Here is a 19,381-nt window from a genome sequence, read left to right on the forward strand (position 1 = left end):
AAAACTATAATAACTCTGATGGAAACTCTTTTATTTCCCCTAAATGGTGCCACATTTGTCGTTTGAGCAGCAGGGTTGAGCATGTGGGTTGGACCTATGAAAAACTTGCCACAATTGAGCCACACTGAGCTTGGTAGTGTAATAGGATGCCACTGCTATAACAAGTGAATTTGCAAAATGTCTTCGTTCCCAGAGATTCAAATGTAAGTCGTATTATCCGGTTGTTAAGTGATGACGTATGAACCCTGCTTCGGTGTCCAAACTACTCTGCGTTTATTAAAGCTGTCGTGTTTTTAACATGTTTTATTGCTTTGTGTCTTGTTCTATTTAATCTGAACAAGCCCCTAAAAAAGGCAGTGATCACTGTCGGCCTCTCTCGGTTTTTATTACCACTATTCATTTTAAAGCTCAGTTTTTAAAACCTTACGATGTAACTATAGCCCAGCCCATGCAGCAGTATATGAATGACTAACCTCGTATTGTGGATGGATTATCTCAGTTGATTTAAGTTTAGTCCGTTTGCAGAATCCTGCCATACGATTGCATTTATCCCTAACCATCAGGAACTCTCATGTTAACTTTTATTGAGTGGGAAAAAGTTTGCATTCGCCCTCCTGCTTCACTGTGTTGATAATATGCTAACATAGCTGTGTAGCTACCCACCACATAGCGCATCATTATATACCAGCTAGCCCAACTTCAGTAACCCTACAAACATCACTGCTGTTTAGTTTTCTGTCTTCATTTATGTTGGAAGTGATAGCAGAGCTGTATGTTTTAGTTTTTCAGAAATCTCTCAGTCAGAACATGCTATATCATGTTTAGGTGGAAACTGGCGAGCTAACTTCCTGTAAACCTCTAACTCTGTTAAATTTAATAAATTCTGTTTTCATGGATGTTAGACTTCATTGTTACAGCTGGTAGAGCAGCCACACTGATAATTTTGTTAAAGACAAAAGAATTTAGACAGTTTTTAACTCTCAGTGCTGCTGCAGTGTTCTTTTGACTTTGGGACCTGAAGCAGAGTTTGGACCTGGAAACGGCTAATGAGGTCAGAATTAAAGACCAGATTGTAAAGCGGAAGGGTTTAGTAACTGCAGCAACCGCAGAAGAACATGTGAAGTTATGGAGTGGGGTTGCTTATGATAAAGCACCTTGTGCTTAAAAGTCACCTGTGCTCTGCTGCTAACTGAAGAGCTCTAAATCTTTCCTAGCATTAATATTGGCACAAAAACTGATATTCATGGCACGGGTTTCCATGGTTATGTAGCTTATTTGTGGCCATACAGGGAAGGCTAGCTGGTATTTTATTGTGAAAAACTAGTCAACTTTCTTATTTCATTGCCACTCTATCAGTGACTAGATAAGTTGCTGGCTTCAGCTTTGTTTTAGACTCCTCCAGCTCTGCTTTAGTCTTTGGCATACACTGATTCAAATCCCGAGGACATCTTGAAATGTGGTGTACATTAATCAAAAACGTGGCCTGGATTTTGAGAAGACCTTCTATTAGAAAACCCCCACCAGCAGGAGATCTAGAGTTACCAGTCTTATGATAGAGAGCTGACCTCTTGCTTGATTTCTTACTTACTTCCAGCAGCACAGTTGTTAGTTTTTATTGTTGCAGTGCAAACCAGCAGGAGGCCAGTTAGGTAAAAGGGGAGAAAATGTGGGCTCATACTGGTGTATTCTTGGATGTCTTTTACAGGGCAAAACTCCCTGACGTGTGGGCTTGTGTGTGTGTCAGATGTGGATTTGGAGGAGTTGGGGAGTGGGGAAGGCCAGACAGAAGTGAACAAAAGTGAGAGAGACTCAGTGAGAGCGCCAGACAGCCTAGCTGAAATACCAAGCCTTCTGTATGCATGCGTGTATTTGCAGATGTGTGTGAGTGGTGTTGTGGGTCAGGTCCCTGTTATTGCAGCCCGTTCATACAGAGGAAGCAGGGATGAGGGAGAGAGAGGAGCTCAGGAGAGCCATAGAGCAGAGTGACCGGCTCCTTTCCAAGGTCCATGAACTAGAGGAGCAGAACACCCAGCTTAACAAGGAAAAGAATGAGGTGGCCACTAAATACCGAGCTGTAAGTCTCTGCTGCTTTTCCCTCTATGCCTCAACTTTATTCTTTCCCTTTCCCCTTTTAAATAAGATATTCTTTTGTTTCACTAACTTGATACTTTGGAACTCACATAATTTGTGATTAAGCTTGAATTTCTGCTCGATAAGGGATTTTGAACGTGGTCATTATACCAGCCCCTAGTGGATGAAATTAAGTGGATAATGATACCTTTGCTGAGGGAGAGACAGAAAGAGAGAGAGAGATGGAGTCACTATGGCAGTCGCATTAAATCTGGATTTTCCTTTTCTTGCTGTGCTGACTATTTTCCAACTGATTCTTTTATGTAGTGAAGAAGCACAAAGTATCTTATTTTTATTTGTTTTTTGTACCCAGACTGCTGTCAGTGCTGTGGGGCACCATACTGTTCCTTGGCTTCAGACTCACAGTATTACTGGTTTATTCCAAGGAGGAGTGTTTGAGTGGCACATCCCCTTCTTTATAGCTTTATATGAGAAATAGAACAACCACATTCTTGTCAGTCCATAAAAGAAGCACGACAAAACTAGCACAAAAGCAAAATTACAAATAAATGATATAGTTCCTTTCTTCTTAATTTCCAAATACCTAAAGTGACACGTGTGAACTCAGCTTTTGCCCACTGAGGATTAAGTCTGGTGATGACTCCAACCCCAGTCCTAACCCTTACTCTAACAATAGGCTTACGTCTTAGCAGTTGGGGAAACAAAGAAAGTAATCATTTTAACTAATCTACATCAAGAAATATTCACATTAAAATAAAAATCTGTTTAGACTTTCTTGAAAATATAGGTTAGGAGTAACTTCCTATGACAAGTTCAGAGTACTATTAAGTACTAATCAAGTACTACTTTTGCAGTACCTGGCTGTTTGAGATATGAACTGGAGTGTAAATGTGGGGCAGTCTCTTCTTCTTGTTGGTGGTCTTGGCATTCTGGTTGTGATAGTGCCCAGAGTTCTACGCTAAACAAACATGATAAAACAGAAACCTTCACCTGTCTATGAGCAGGGGCGGATCTAGAGAAATTTTCTTAGGGTGGCATGAGGGTGGCAAAGAAATCAAGTGGGGTGGCAATATCAAAGCCTTTTTTTCAAACACATATGCAGGTGGTTACATATAGTTATAATGATTCAAATGCAGTAAGTATACACGTTTTTCATATGAATATAGTCTATAACTTAATTATTGTCTGTAGCCCACATAATTACACACTTTAGTTACATAAAACATGTGAGTTTTGATGTTATGTATTGTATAGCCTGTATAATAAATAAATATGGAGCCCAATAAGTATAAAATCCAGAAAGCTACACAACATGGGGCGGTTCATTTACAAACACAAGTCTAACTTAAGTTTCACACTGTTTTTGTTAGAAAATAATCAAATTGTTACAGCTTAAATTACACAAAATGTCAGAAATCTGCACTGTCATGAACAAAAATTTAAACCTAATTTTTCATGATTTGTTGGATTAACCCACTGAGGTCTGAAATACACCCAGCCATTTTTGACTCCTTTTGAGTTTACGTTTGTATTTCCCCCTCAAATTGTTTCATTTTATTTTTTCCCCCTTGGCTTGTTTGGTATCTTTTCAGCTCAACTGAATTTAGTTGGTTTTTTTTCATTGACATACTGCATTAGTACTACTGATCTGAAATCACACAAAGAACTTTAAGTGCTAGTAGTATTTTTTACTGTAAAAAAACCCCACAGACATGTTGAGTAAATTTTTATAACTTGAAATGCAAATATAAAATGTACATTTTGTAAACATATACAATTATTTATCTAAAAATGCAGCCAATACACCTGCCGTTGTTTTCATTTTGTACAACCAATTAAAAATATTACTAAAACTAAAATGAGAGAACAATCAGGACAATCAATAAGATGCCCCACAAATGATGTGTGCCAGTAAAAAAAAGGTTTGTGGCATTCATTAGTGCCCTCACTGACACACAAACAAAACGACTACTCAACAGAACAACTACACAAAACAACACAACACACTAAGTATACACTCCACACTAAACGTCACAAATCTCCCACATCTAAAAACTCTCTCTCTCTCACTCGCTCGCTCTGTCTCGCTGCCGTTACCGTCACTCCCAAAACTCTCCCCTCTTCCTAAACAACCAAATCCCACGTGTTGACTTTTTTTTTTAATTGGTCGACATGGTACATTTTTCCACTGATAGGAAAGAGGTGGCTTTCTTTCCTTTCTTTACTGTTTTCGCGCTGTCCTTTGAAAACGCTTGAAACACACACACACAAAAACGTGACGACAGTATTTAGAAAAAAGCGTGGCTTATATATATTATCATAACTCTGGATTTACTGGCCTGTAATTAAAATTTAAATACTTTGAAGTCCGAACTTTCAATGTGGGCTGAAATAGAGACTCAGCGTGGCTGCAGCTTGTTGCTATGTCAGCTTAAAATAGTCATGTGATTTGGAGGTGCAGCATGTCCGTGGACCACAGAGGGTTAATAACACTCACCTTCCTTCAATTTCCAGAGTGTAACATCCACCCACCTGTGTAAAATCCGAAATTCCCATGGTGTGGTTCAAAATGTGCTCTGGCACAATCATAGGCATTGCTTGTTACTGAAAACAAGAAAAAAGCCGGTCCTGCTATGGGCTGAACCATTTGTTAATGGTGGAGGGGGGGACACTATCCAATATATTCAGTTTTAGCATTTATATTCAGTGTTTACTGTAGCTGGCCTCAAAGTGTTAATGCTATCTTATTTTAATAAACAACACTGTCATATGCAAAACTAGGGTGGCACTTGGGGTGGCAAGGGATCATTTTAGGGTGGCACTTGCCACCCCATGCCACCCTTTTAGATCCGCCCCTGTCTATGAGCTCTGGCCTTTTGGCCACCATCCCCTCTCCTAGTCTCCAAATCAAGGAGAGGGTTTGCGTTTGCATTACCTGTTTTGGTGCTCTGCACGTGTAGGAAGCCTGTGTGTAAGGCTTCAGACAGTCTTCATGAAGCAAAGGTTTCTGTTGTATAAGATTTTTGGTAGTTACATCAAAGTTAACTTCCACCTTAGCGATGGGGTTAGAAGTAGGTTAGGTTGGATTTTAGCTATGTTCCCAATTAGAAGATGCTACTGTTCAAATCAACTCTAAAGTTGGCATGACAGCTTCTTCTGTTATAACGTCTCTATTTGGTTAATAGGTGATAATGCAATATAAAAGAGGAAGACTTGAACCTAACCCTGACAAGTGCAACAGTATCGACTTCTTATACTTGTGCGGCTTTTCCATAAAACATTATTTACAAGTTTGAACTAGAAGCTCCTTTTTAGTGGACACAAATCCTGATGTTAATAATACATGCTATATTCTCAGGAAGAAGAACTTGAAAGCTTAAAAAGTTCAAAATAACTGCTTTCTATGTTCTATTGAGTTAGAGAATTATTTAGAGAGATTTAGGTGCTTCAAGATAACTTCTTAGTTGTGAGAAATAAATCCATCCTTCAGGCAGAGGATTTAGTGTGAGAGTGCTGCTTCCAGTGTTTGTTGAAAATGCTCCAGGGTTGCCCATGGGATCTGGTCATTATTGGTGCTGAGTGCCTTAGCAGACTGTTCATATGGCTTTGATGGAATACATCATAAACGCTTTCAAGGAGCTGGACCGCGGCCTTTGTCACTGTATTTTACCAGCGATCATCTTTTTTGTCTGTGTGTGCCTCTAATTACAGTGACCTTCAGAAGATTTCTTCTGCATAGTCACTTTGTTTGATGACTTGCAGCTGATCTCCCTTTCTTTATTGATATAACAAGAAAGTCTTTAAACTGGGTTTAATTCGGAGGAAAAGATTTTCCTTTATAATCAGCATTCTTCCACATTTTATAAAGTTATTTCAGCAGAGACAAAGTGTTAGGACTATAATCCCCCCCTTTTTTATTACCCTTTTAGAGTAAAACATAACTTTTTTTATTGAAATCACCAGGTGTGCGCTGGCTCCCACCATGTCTTTTCTTCACTGCTTAGATTAGCCAGCCACAAGTAATGACGTTAATCTGCGGAGGAGACAGATCAGCCAGCAGAGTTCATATCTCGGAGACCTCCAGATTTGACTGCAGTGAAAAATGTGACCCCTTGTCAGAATTGTTTAATGCTAAGGAAGACTTCCAGTTTTCCAAGGGAGTTTTGTCCCAGGCTTCATTACCCAAGTTGTTTGCTGAAGCTGGAGGGACACATCTGTTACCCGGGGTACAATAAATTCCTCCTTATGAATCAACCCTGATGCATATCTGCCCTGTTAGGTCAACACTGTTCTGGCAGATTGACATTCTGTTGGCTTACTGTTAATAAATGCATAAAGGGTCATATACTATTAGACTGTCAACCCCAACAACCAAAAAGATGAAAGTTTTCCACTTTGTTGGTCTGGCTTTCCAATATTAAACTAAAGTGATTCAATCCAGCCTGTGAAAAAAATCGTTTTGCTTTCCTTTTCAACAGCTGGTGTCGTGGAAAGACAGCTGACAAATTAAAAAAACTCAAATCTTTTAACCCCTACAGTACAGACGCCCAGCACCTTTGTTATGCTGTGGTGGTATTTTACAGGCGTGGTTTGGGTCGTTAGAGAGAAAGGTCACAAATTACGAATTAGTACAAAGTTGGTCTGAATGATCAGCTTTGTTATATGATTTCAACTAGGTTATGTAAAGTACAGACATTTCTATTCCTGACGTATGTGGTGGCCTATCTCCTTATCATTTTTTTTTCTTGAAATTAGTTATTTGGAGTGAGGCCAGCAGACACGAATCAGCTACAGATGCTTTTGACAGAATACTTGTCAATCAAAGTAGCCCTAAATCAGCTCATATTAATACTATTCATTCAATTTATAACAATAGTTGCCTTATGGTGCTTTATATTGTAAGGTGAAAACCCTACAATAAACTCCAGGTTACAGTGTACAATAAAAAAATTCCAGGATATAGATAAATGACAGAATGAGTAATGTCAGAATGCACATTTGTTGTGAAGGGACAAACTATACATACAGTAAAAGCCAGAAACTTTATACTAGCCTCTAAACGTGTTATTTCATATTTTAAAGTTAGGTATTTTAACATGGAAGTTATGGAAGTGACTTCACTTTTGGATCTAAAACCAAGTGGCCATTTGTGGAACTGCAACTTTTTAAACTCTGCCTTGGCTTAAATTCTTCAGGAGGTTTCTGCAGAACAAGCATAGTACAAGCACATCCATAGTTAATATGATATCTGAGTTTAAATTAAATTAAGTAAGGTTTCCATTCCTGACCTGTTAGTGTGGCTACAGAAAAAAAAAAGCAATACTAGAGAACAGATGGTAAAACTAAATGAGGAATTTGAGGGTTGCCACTGCACGATAAACTGAGTTTTTCCTTTTTCTGATATTCAGACCAACTTTGGTACAAATGGATATAAACAGAAAATGCCACTGTTTACCCCCCAGTTACTGCTAATGGGAAATAAATGTGCCTTCTTGCAGCACTATCCAGATGCCCCAATTCTGCATGTGGAAAAACTTTCAGCCTGGATAGACTTTGGAGTTTCTGAGGCCTGAGGCGAACTGTGGGACAAAAGACTGGCAGGGAGAGATGAATGAGCAGTGTAAAGAAGAGGAGTGAGTAGGGTAAAGAGAAGCTAGGGAATAGAAGATTGACTTCAAGGGCAAGAGGGAGGGAGCAAATGGAAGAACAAATTAGTCAGGAGTGATAAATTTTGACAGGATCTGGAACTGGAAAGCCTGCGAAATAATGCTAGAGACACATTACTTTGGTAGTTGGAAGATATTTCTTCATGAAGTCTTTATATTTTCTCCTTTACTTTTCACCAAACACATTTACCTTATATGCAAAAGATGTCTGCTTTGAGATTAGGAGGACAAAAGCACAGCATCAGGGAATCACGCGATAATTAACAACTAGTACCAGTCCCGAGCCCGGATAAATGGGATGGATGCCAATTTGCATGCATAAGACGATGGTTATTGTAAAGACTGACATTCCCGTAGACAAATATTCAATCAAATTTGCTCAAAGCACAGCTATGAAAAAGTGCAGCTTCACAGGAGTGTTAGCATTTAGATATCCTGTGGAAAAACATCCAGCAGATGAACCCGTAGCCTCCCCTTCCCTCTGGTGTTATCACTCATCTTACCCTGACGATGTTAAAAGGATGGCTGTCAGTTAAATACCAAGCTTCCGGCCTCAATGAGGCAATATTTTGAGCTTCAGACACTATACAACTATTGGCTGTATTTGGCACAGAGAAAGCCAACACAGCCAAAGACATGTAACCAGAGGGCTTTCCTGTTATGCTTTTACCTAGTAACCATGTCCTCACATTACATTATAACTCTGTAATCACAGTCAACTGTAATTTCAATCTCTGGATGAATAGCTGAATGAATAAGACCTAAAACAGCAGTGTAAACAGGAAATTTGCTGTGTTTCATAACGTGACTTGGTTTGAGAGTTGGTATAATGAAAATCTGATATAGTCTCGAGTTATCTGTGTGTCTGAGTCACTGGCAGCCTTGTCAGATATGTGAGTGTTGGTGTTGGACATGAGCAGTGTCTGGTTGGGCAGCCTGGGCGAGCTCAGAGTCTCAGGCTTCTCTAGCTCTAGTGGGAGTAACATGAACAGAACTCTCTGTGCTGCCACTCTGCATAAGAACCCAGACCACATTGTCAAAATAAAACAGTATAAATTCTCAGAAAGCCTGTGTTTGTCTTTTTTTGTGGCTGAATATCTTTCACGATGGCATTGGCTTGTCCTGCCTCATATATCTGTGTCCACTGTTGGACGACTTTAAATTTAGTGTTATTCTAAGTTTTTGTAAATTATAAAGGTCATGTGTGATTTTAGCTGCACATTTTGTGGTTTAGAGCAGGATAAGTCATATACAGCACATGATTTTGTTTTTCCTGATAGTTCCAATTATATATATGTTAGATATAATTAATGCTACATATTTATTTATTATAGTTTGTGCTGTGTCTTGTCATAAATATACATCATTATGTACAGGTAGCATGCTACATACCAAGGCTTTTACTTTCCTAAAAATAACTTAAAACAAATTATATGTGAGATACTGTTCTTTACTTCTATCACTCAAAAGAATAACATATATACATTAATGATACTCCTATCTCATGCTTCAATACAGCCACCATATTCCTGTGGTAATCAGTTTCCACTGACAAGTTTTTTCTTGTCTTAATCACAGTACCATCTCCATTATTGATGTTAGCTCAAATAAGGAAATGCTTGGTTAAGTCTTTGTGGGGTCTCAATAACTTCATTAAAAAAACGAAGGAAACCCCCCTATCAACCCTTAAATGTAAAGCACAATACGCCTCTTTGTTCTTGCTAAGATGAATGCTGTGGCATTGTGGGTGACCATGTGGGCGTGGGCACACATGACATTTATGTCAATTATAACCGAGAGGAGAAAAGGCATTCTGACTTACTGCCCTTGTTTTTTCTATTCTCTGCTTGGGCTTTGAGGGTACAGCTGAGGGCTGCGTTTCTGTGGTAGAAAGGCAGAACTTTACAGGCTTTTCTTTGGACCTGACATCCTACACCAACCACCATCCCTGTGGGACACCCTTGGATCCCCACCCGAGAAACGAGGGAGAACCACCTGTTTCTGGACTACAGCAAGGGAATAAAGCAGCAGAGGTAGCCTTTGTGGTGAAACAGCCTTGAGAGTGGACCGAATAGTGGCAACTTTCAAAGGGGTCCTAGTACAGAGGAATGTTTGGATTCCAGCAGCTTATACCAGCACACCCATATGAATGGCTGATTGAGTGGGAGTGGAAGAACGAGATAAAAAAAACAAAGAAGAAAGACAGGGCTGATAAATTAAGGAAGGAAAAGAATGGTGAGCAGAGCTGCAAATGTGTAAGGGAGGGGATCTGTAGGGTGAGTATAGACGAGAGCACCACCAGGGAGGGAATTACTACTGTCACTCCTGTTCAGACCCACCTGGAACACTGTTGGGCAAGCTGCAGCATTGCTAAGCAGGTGAAGTCGGAAGCGTGTACGCTAGAGGAAGTACCACAGAGATGATGTCTGGGAGACGAAATCAGTGTCGTCACCCCCTCTTTGATGACTCAGAGGAAGCCAATGGGAACCATGCAGATAATGGACCAGAACCAGAACCTGAGGAACTGGATTGGGATAGCTATAGCACCACACTGGAGCACAGAATAGCAGCTGTGGGTAAAGCATACATTATGTATGGCTAATTCTGGAGTATATATTGTGCTGGGAGAATTTTGTTTTTTTTAAGACAACTGGTGTTTTCATAGCAGGAAAAGCGCACAAGTTACTCTGTAGATATTTAAGTTCCCCAGTAAACACCACAAACAAAGGCAGGTAAATGTTAAAAATCCCAGTTACCTGACATTTTATTCTTTATTTGTATATTTAATTATTATATTCTTTATTACTTATAATAATTATTTTATTGCTTATACATTTGTGTCTCCTCTTGTGACATATGGTAAACTTGAGTTTAAGCTAAGTGAACAATTTGAAACTAAGTATAAATAGTAAAAAAAAGTAATAGTGGCATATGTTCTCTTAAAGACTAGCAGTTGTGAATTACCAGGACAATTTTGTAGTTTACTGTGGCTTTTGGGACTGTGTAGGAAGTGGTAGAAAAGATAAGAGAAGTTAGCAGCTCTTTTAAATGAATTTTTGGGGGCATTTTGTACCATACAAATCGCACAGTAAAGATAGACAAGAAAGCAGGGAGAAGTTAAAAAAAAGTGATAGTCGTTGTGGAATGCTTAAATTGTATAAAAATATTAGCGGTAGTTCTAATAGCACTGCTAGCTGAAACTGCTACCAGCTCCACTGCTGAGTTATAGCTAGCATAGCAGGACAGGCTTTAAATACGATTTCGTTTCAAAGGCAAACAAGGTATAACACTTAACAAATGTTCTTCTTTACAGAATTATAATATATATATATTTAAAAATACATTGCAAGACATGGAGGTGTGTTTTATCGTGGGTATTCCGGCTGGGCCTACCCTAGTTAGCTAAAAGCAATAGAAAAATGAATAGCGAAGAGTAAAATTTAAACAGATAGATAAATGATAATTACAGGTTGAAGGATGTAGCCTGCAAGGAACCAGCTATGAAGGACAGTATCAATGCCGTCTTGTTCCAGTAGCCCACTTCTCATCAGGGTGTCCTGGTTCCTCAACACCCGACGTGGACCTTCTTAACCCGGGTGATGTCTGAGCCAGTATGGCTTCTTATTTATGTCTCTCTCTCATGTATGCGGTAGGCTTGATTTAGTATATTAGGGTTCTAGGCTAGGACTCTTACTGGATACAGACACCCGGGGTGGGAATCAGAGCGTTAGGTGCAGTGTCTCCCAAGCTAGGCGAGTGGCTTTAGCAGATCCCAGGAACAACATCCAAGATCCCTGTCCAGAAGAACACAGTCCTAGGAACAGCTAAGATACTGCACAGGACCCTCAAGCTCCCAGGCCTCTGGTAGAGGACCTGAGCTTGAAAGATTGATGGCCCGCAGGGGCAAGAGGGGAATTTATATATACTTTTATAGTTTACAATGTATCGCAAAACAGTTTCTTTTGGTTTAAGAATTCAGTCTCCAGCACAACAGTATCTGATAGATGTTTGTACAATGCCAATGTGTTTGTACTGGTTTTAGCTTAAAGAAGGCCATTGATATTAAGCTCCCTTTTACAATTACATCTTAATTACAGTCCATTAAAAGACAATGGAATCACACTCATGATCTATCAACTTAAGGGATAATGTCAATTTAAGAGACTGCTACATAAATTTCTAATGTAGAAAATGCCAGTGCTTTATGAACCCTAAGGGCAGGATGGTACTTTAATAAAAGATTTTTACAGAATTATAAGTACAGGTAGGACAAACTATTGTATATTAATTACAGGTTGACTGAACAACTTCCTTTCTGCAGTTCTGTGTAATGCATATCTCACTATAGAAAAATGTATGTGTAAATTTGTTTGCGCATACCCTTTGTGTGTTAAATAGGCTTGTATTCCATTCATACCTGGTAATACCTGTTCAGTAGTGAAGAGGTAAAAGGGTTAAAGGTGCAAACAGCTTTGCACAGAAACTTGTGCGAGGAACTTAAAAAAAAGCACGGAAAGTCCTCCAACCAAGTACTTTTATGGAAATAAATACAGATGGAAATGTGGTTGCTTGATCATTTCACAAATGCCCAGATATTTGGGTATGCTATTTGCTCATTCCAAATGCCTTGCCCATGATGACTGGCCTATAAGAAAGTAACTGTAACAAAAGCAAAGCTCTCATAATATGGCCCTTTCACTACTGTTATGGATGGCAACTGATTAAGTGATCTGGTGTTTGGTAGAACTTGCTTATCTGGTTGGTAATACACGTGACCGTGTTACTTCTTAGCAGTACTATATTAAGGCAAGTGCCCACTGACAGAGAGACGGTTCTTTGTGACTTGAAAGAGGATAAATTTCATCCTGTGGTAAGATTATCTTTGCATGAACGTCTTGAGGTTTGCTTCAGCTTCTTTAATTCAGCTAATCCCTTTATATTACACGTTTATCCTTAGCCTTTAACTAATGGTGTCAGATTTTTCTTACCTTATCTTGCCCTTCTTTAAACTTTGCATAAACTTTGTTGCTGCATAAAAGATCTTTTACAGCTGGATTACAAGTTGGTATACAAGGTCTGAGGACTGTGCAAAAACAGTAAAACTGCACAAAAAATGTTATTCGTAGCATATCTGGAAGAAATCCAGCTAATGCAATAATTTCCATAATACACATCTACAGTTTCAGTCAGTTGAAAAGTAAGTGATTTAACTCTTAACTCTCAGGAGCAGGAGAGTGCCCAGGTATCTGAACATCGCTGTGCCCAACTGGAGAAGGCAAGGCGTGAGCTGGAGCGGCAGCTGTCGGGCCTCTCAGACCGTCTGGAGGAGGAGGAGGCCTGCTCAGCCCAGCTGGCCCTTCACAGAGACAGGCTGGAGACCGAGTGCAGCAGCCTCAGACGAGACCTGGAAGAGCTGGAGAGCGCTCTGACTGTAGCCGAAGAGGATAAACAGGTAGGGCATTTTTGGATCTTCATCATATGATAACTTCTGGAACAAGGATTTTTGCGCAGAAAGAGAATGACTGATTTGTAATATAGACGGAACATTTAGGAAGACGACAGATTGGCAGATGAACATACAGTTGTCATCCTGCTCTTTAATTCAAAACAAGCAGTAGCCAGGCAAGGAAACTAAAGACTGCAAGAAGCACTGAAGCCAGTGGATTTTGGCAAGTGGGAGGTGGATGGCTGGTGGTACATTTAATAAGGTAACAGGCTGACTAAGTTAGACAGGTTAGCCAATCATAAAAGTAACAAACTGAGAAAATAATATTGCCAGAAATGCACAAAGTCACTGATTACTAAATAGAACATGACATAACTTCAAACCATGACAAGATTATAGTTTCAAAAAGCAACACTAGGGCCATATGTCTGTCTGTGTAGGATCTCAGTTGTCCCGGTCATGGTAGTCTCAGGAGCTGCAACAGTCTGGTTTTAAGAACTGAAGAAGCCTGTTGGACTCTAAAAAGTACAGTCGCCTTCTTTTCAAGCTCCTAAGACTAACACAAGAAACACCACTTTTCCAAAATATTAAATCTGAATGTAATTTGTAATGTAAAGTAATTAGCATCAAGTAGCTTAGTGTTGACTGGTGAAACATTGAGCACCAGTACTCTAATAGACTCTCCCATTCCTGTCTACAAAATAAAAACCAGAAAGCTTAAAAAATGGAATTGAAACCCAAACAATGTGCATGGTTTCTGTTTTCAGTGAACATTTCTTTTCATCTATTATCATCTGTTTTAGAGAGAGTGAGACATCTATTCAATCCCTGACTCTGAACGGTTATGAAATGTTACTCGTATTGTAGTTTGTCACAGTATTACCTGTTTCTCTCCAGATTGGAGGTAAAACATCTTCCCACCAAGAGTGCTTGCACTCTTCTAGTCTTTTTGTTTTTCCCCGCTTTGCAGAGGCACGGTCTTCTCTGTGCAGAAACTAACAAGAAAGGGCTGTTCAGACACCTCCATTACAGCCCCTGCCCCCCAAACCCCTTTATCTATTTCACTGAGGTGTATTAAAGGATTAGGATGCTATCTTTGTTCAGGAATGCTGCAAAAATGTGTTGTGCTCACAACACTGTGCGTGACAGTGAATTAAGAGTTCTCTGGGTAGCAAAGCAGTGCTGAGTTGGCCTCTGAAAATTTACTCCGAACAATTTGATCTGCTCCATGATGTTATAAACTTGATCCTGTAGCTATACGATGATGATTTTTTTTGCTAAGTGGCCTCCCGTGTGGTAAAGATACAGTAAGAGGGAAATGTGAGGGAGCTCAGAGAAGAGAACAAGACCAGACTGGTTTGATGGCACAAAGCTTTGAAAAAGAAAATGATAAGACCGCCTCTGATGCCACAATAATCTTTTAGCTGGACAAGATGTGAGTAAAAAGTTTTGACTCACCTGTTCACTCTGAAATTTGTTGTAAAACATGTTAGCGTCCACGTACCTCAGTCTGCTGCCTCGCCTTTTTTGCACATTTTTTACTTCTCACCTTTCTCTCTAAAAGAAGAGAAAGCTTTGATGTTTATTAGAAAGAGATCATGACATCTGTTTCTGTCATGAAAGGAGACAATTGTTTTATGGTGCGGCTGCAGTCACAGCCTACAGACTCAAACTGCTGTATTCACAAGCAATCATGGTTACATGCCCAAGCAAACAGCGGTAGCTACAGAGGGAGGGCTTTTAGCGGAGTTAGATAAGAACAAAATCTATGTACAGATAGCTTAGCTTGGTCATTTTTTGAATGAATAAAATATTATCTGGTATGCAAAGTGCCAGATGTTAAAAATTGCTATTAAGTTATGACCTGTGTCTGTTTTCATAGCTGTCACACAGTGAGGTAAGGACACTGTCAGAGCAGCTTTTTCAGAGGGACGAGGTGGTCCAGAAGCTGCAGAAGGAAAAGGAACATCTGGTGGAGCTCAGCCAGGTATGCTGTTAAGTGTATGATACTGATATACATCATTGCAGTTCCATAATACCTGGACTAATGTCTATTAATAGCTAAGCTCCATCAAAACTACAGTCTACATTTTCCACAATGCAAGTAAACTGCTTTTCTTTTTTGGCCTCATAAATGACCTCATTTCTGATATCTCTCCAAATCCACTCCCCTTTCATTTATAACATAGATTGGACATCACAGCCAAGCAGAGATAAGGCTTATTTTGGTCATTTTTAGAGGACTTTATGGTTAATGATGGATACCTTAACCCGTAGACTACACTGTTAGTTTCCCAAAACCGATAAACTCCTCCAAAGCAACAGGGTTAGGGTTTGCACTATGCAACTGTTTTCACACACTGAGTTGTATGAGAGATTAAAGGTGCCCTATGAAGGTTTCTTATTGCCCTAGAAGACATGTTTACATTCACTTTTGTTTACTTTGGCGGCGTGTGGTTAGTGGTTCAGCTGCAGGGGAGGGGTGGAGCAGCGGGTTCAGGGTGTGGTGACAGGGGAGGCTGATGCACACCTGAGCTCCATCATCTTGTCATGGCTCCCCAATAAAACATTTGCTGGGACCTGAGGTGGGAGGTGTGTGTGCTACAAGCAGGGCAGCTGAAAAGTTGACCAGTGAAAAACACAGAGCAAATAAAACCGTGTGCAGCTGCAAACGCTGTTGGTGTCGGGAGTGTCACATTTACAAAATCTGATTATGTGTTCCTTTATTTTAGAAAGTGCATTGGAAAATTTTACAAGATTGACTCAACACCTCTAGTGTTCAGAAAGTGGTTAGGGCAGTCAGAAGGTAGTGTGATATAGGATATTTTAATTTTCACCATTGATGAAAATCTTCCTGCCAAACAAACATTCCTCTTAGTAATGTTATGATTCTGTCATGTAACAAACTTTTGATATTTTCTATTTTATCTTTATCATTTTAAAACACTGACTCTGCCTCTTGAAGAATGTTAGTGCTTCATATGGGAAATAATACTTAACCTGACAGTTAAAGTTTCTGCAGTCCCCTTCAGCCTGTTACCCACTACTCTTTACCTCACCTTTGGACTTTTAACAGTACTCAGATATCCCAGAATATCTGAGTACTGTTAAAACACAATAAATTACCATGTAAATTAACATCAACAGAAGCACACACAAGAAGTACATCAATGTTCTTTGATCTTGGTCGTATATGTGAGTCACCTGCACAGAAGGTTCTGACTTGTATCTGTAATCTTTACGTGTACAACACAGACATAAATATATAAATGAGTCACAAACCGATAAAATCCTAGAATTTCCCACCAAAATTAGAGAGCAAACTTAGTTGTGTACCACACAGCAAGCAATATTATTTTTCAGGTAATTCCTTTAAAATATTAAAAGATGTACCAACAGGACAAACATGTTTAACCAATCCAATTAATCTCCACAAAGTCCAGTTCACTAGTGGAAATTAAGCCTAGCCAAAAGCAGTTGGCTAATATTAATCCAGGCAGCCACGCCCCAGATTTTAAGCCTTAACAAAATGCAAACAGATTTCATTAAACATGGAGCGATTTTTATTAGAGATTGAAAATATTATTTGTACTAGGCTGTAAATATGTTATTCTTATGACTTGTTTTGAATCTGTGGAGATGATTCGCTTTTACAGCCAGCCTCAAGCGGCCATTACAGGAGTTTTTTGGCACTTAAGCATTGGCTCCTTTTTTCAGCCCACTGCCTATAACAGTCCCATAAATTTTTACATGAACAGATTATCTTTTGTACTTCAAGCTAATTTATGCATGTGCATAATGTCTGTTTGCATTTTTACTGAAAAACATTTAAATTGTAAATTTAACTCTTCCATTTCCCAAAAGCGTACAGAGATGCTCCACTTGCTGTTTGACTCGGAATAAAACATGAGTTTAGGAAAATGGAACCATATGGCCTGTGGACCTGCCAGAAGTGGCATTCGTGATAAATGTGCTCTTCACCAGACACAGACCAGTCTCCTAGAAAAAAAGAGAGATCTGAAGAATTCGCAGCCCTCAACAACCCCATGTTACTTATGACAGCTATAAGAGGCCCTGTTTGCTAATTCCTCCCAGATGGTTCAACCAGTAGTAGCAGCCTTCTTCATTGTGTAATCCATGTGGACAAGTTAGCATTAGTACTCATTATGTTCCTACTGTTTGCTTAACATGTCTCAGATTATGGATTTAGTCTGGAATACAAGGAGACGCCTGTGGGAAAAAAGTTTAACACAAAGTGCACGCACTGCTCTTTGAGTAAGTTTAGTCTTCCTGTTTGATGCTTCGCTGCTTTTGCTCCCTGCTGATGAAAAGACAGATAAAAAACATCTCATCTATCAGATCAAACTGAAGATGACTTCTGACATTTTCATGGTTAAGCAAACAAACAAATCATATCTTTCCAAAGTACGAATATGGCAGACAGATGGGTATGAGACAGACATTTAAGGACACATGTGCAGTCCAGGCTCAGACATCTTTTATCACCCTCAACAGCAGGCCATTGAGGACCTGCAGAGTGAAGAGGAGAAAGTCAACCTGCTGACCAAAGAGAAAACCAAGTTGCAGATGCACACTGAAGATGTATGTACATATTTTTCAAATTGAACATATAGTTCATGCCATATGCATTACACAATTTTTAAAAAAAATATTTATTCTGTAATTTCTAAATTTGCAATGTGTTGTTGCTCATTGTGCTTTTAAATTAAAATGCAGAACTGTTCCGTCTAATTTCTCCCAAACTTGCTCACCTGGGTGTAATTGTAGGCTGTAGGCTGCTCTTCCATGATGTAAAGCTGGTTAATGTCTTTGAATGTTTTGAGTCATTATCTTACTGCAGGATGAAGGCCTGGCCAACCACGTTGGCTTTGTAACTGGCTCTTAAACTGCTAAAATTCCAACAGCTACTCTATCATTTTGGACGTCTGTCATTTGCGTTAGATGGAAAATTATAAACTCACTGGAAAGTGTGTTAGGTAAACGTTGCTAGCACTGCTTTTAATCCTTTTTTACCTTCAGAAGTGCTCTCATGGTTCATGGCACATGGTTGCTGCAGATTGGTGAGCTGCACATCCATGATGCAAATCTGCCACCGATTACTCAGGTACTCAGATCAAAGTGTGCAGAGAAAATATACACGACAACCTGAACTGTTGATACAAAGCAGGATGAACCCATCATTTCCTGTTGTTTGTGACACATTACCATCCAAATGTTTCAGCAGAAAACAAGTAGTGTTATTTTATAAAATCTATAATATATTAATAAGTGATAAATCAATCTCTGATTTTATGAGACTACCTAGACTAGAGCTTAACTGTAGACTCCATGATAACTCCATTATTTTAAATATAAGGTCAGTGTCTGTACACTGTTGTAATATTTGTATCCAACAGAAACACACATGTTGTACACATTAAAAGTAATATTAAGCTTATGAACCAACTATTCAACAGTAAAATGAGGAATGGAAACTCATGGTTATTTAACTTAATTGTAACCCTGTTAGCCAATACAGCTTGGCAAAAATAGGGAAACACTGAAACATGTAATTTCACACATAAAAATGGTCAAATATAATAAATGGTGATTATAAAATATATTAAAAAGTGGCACAAAGCATTTCACTATTTGCAATTACAGTCAAAAAATATTGTTAAACCCTATTATGGAATCCATCCTGTAACTTTCCTCGTGCTCAGTTGGAGTACCAGCTGGAACAGGAGCGCCATCAGCGTGCTGAGCTAGAGAAGAGCAGGAGGAGGCTGGAGGGTGACAGCAGATCTTCGCAGGACAGTCTGGGAGAGATGGAGAAGATGAGGAATGGTCTGGAAGACCTCATTAAAAGGTCAGTCAAAGACGCGCTGCCTATCAAATTTTTCAGAGTACATGGGAAAAAAGCCAGTCAGCCAAAGTACTGTTTGCTCCTGACACCAACAATTTGAGGCTAAAGCTACATTCTGTTAAATTCTGTTGGGAAATTTTGCAGAGACTTTCATAGTTTCACAGAGATCTTCAATGATCTTCTGACTTTTTTCTAGTGTAACCTTAAGGCTTTCATCTCAGGGGTCTGCTGAATCATCCGGCTAATTACTGAGTAGACTGTTTGTAAAGACTGTTGATTCCCAGAAGATAAATCCAAATGTCCTTGTTGATG

The 19,381-nt window shown here is 39.3% G+C and overlaps 1 protein-coding gene across 4 annotated transcripts in view; it reads left to right on the plus strand.

Moving 5' to 3' along the window:
• LOC116330867 (putative uncharacterized protein MYH16) overlaps nucleotides 1–19,381 on the plus strand; it is a 55,207-nt gene that overhangs the window by 4,784 nt on the left and 31,042 nt on the right. The window contains exons 1-5 of one of the 4 annotated variants that reach the window (XM_039616537.1): nucleotides 1,827–2,074; nucleotides 12,982–13,209; nucleotides 15,086–15,190; nucleotides 17,719–17,805; nucleotides 18,927–19,072. In XM_039616537.1, coding sequence (XP_039472471.1) covers nucleotides 1,943–2,074; nucleotides 12,982–13,209; nucleotides 15,086–15,190; nucleotides 17,719–17,805; nucleotides 18,927–19,072 — 698 coding nt within the window. In that variant the 5' untranslated portion in view covers nucleotides 1,827–1,942. Of the gene's footprint in view, nucleotides 1–1,826; nucleotides 2,075–10,097; nucleotides 10,330–12,981; nucleotides 13,210–15,085; nucleotides 15,191–17,718; nucleotides 17,806–18,926; nucleotides 19,073–19,381 lie in introns of those variants that run through there. The other 3 variants (XM_039616536.1, XM_039616539.1, XM_039616540.1) reach the window with 3 other exon arrangements.

The sequence above is a fragment of the Oreochromis aureus genome, linkage group 8 (genome assembly GCF_013358895.1).
Source record: "Oreochromis aureus strain Israel breed Guangdong linkage group 8, ZZ_aureus, whole genome shotgun sequence".
In the NCBI taxonomy this organism is placed as follows: domain Eukaryota; kingdom Metazoa; phylum Chordata; class Actinopteri; order Cichliformes; family Cichlidae; genus Oreochromis; species Oreochromis aureus.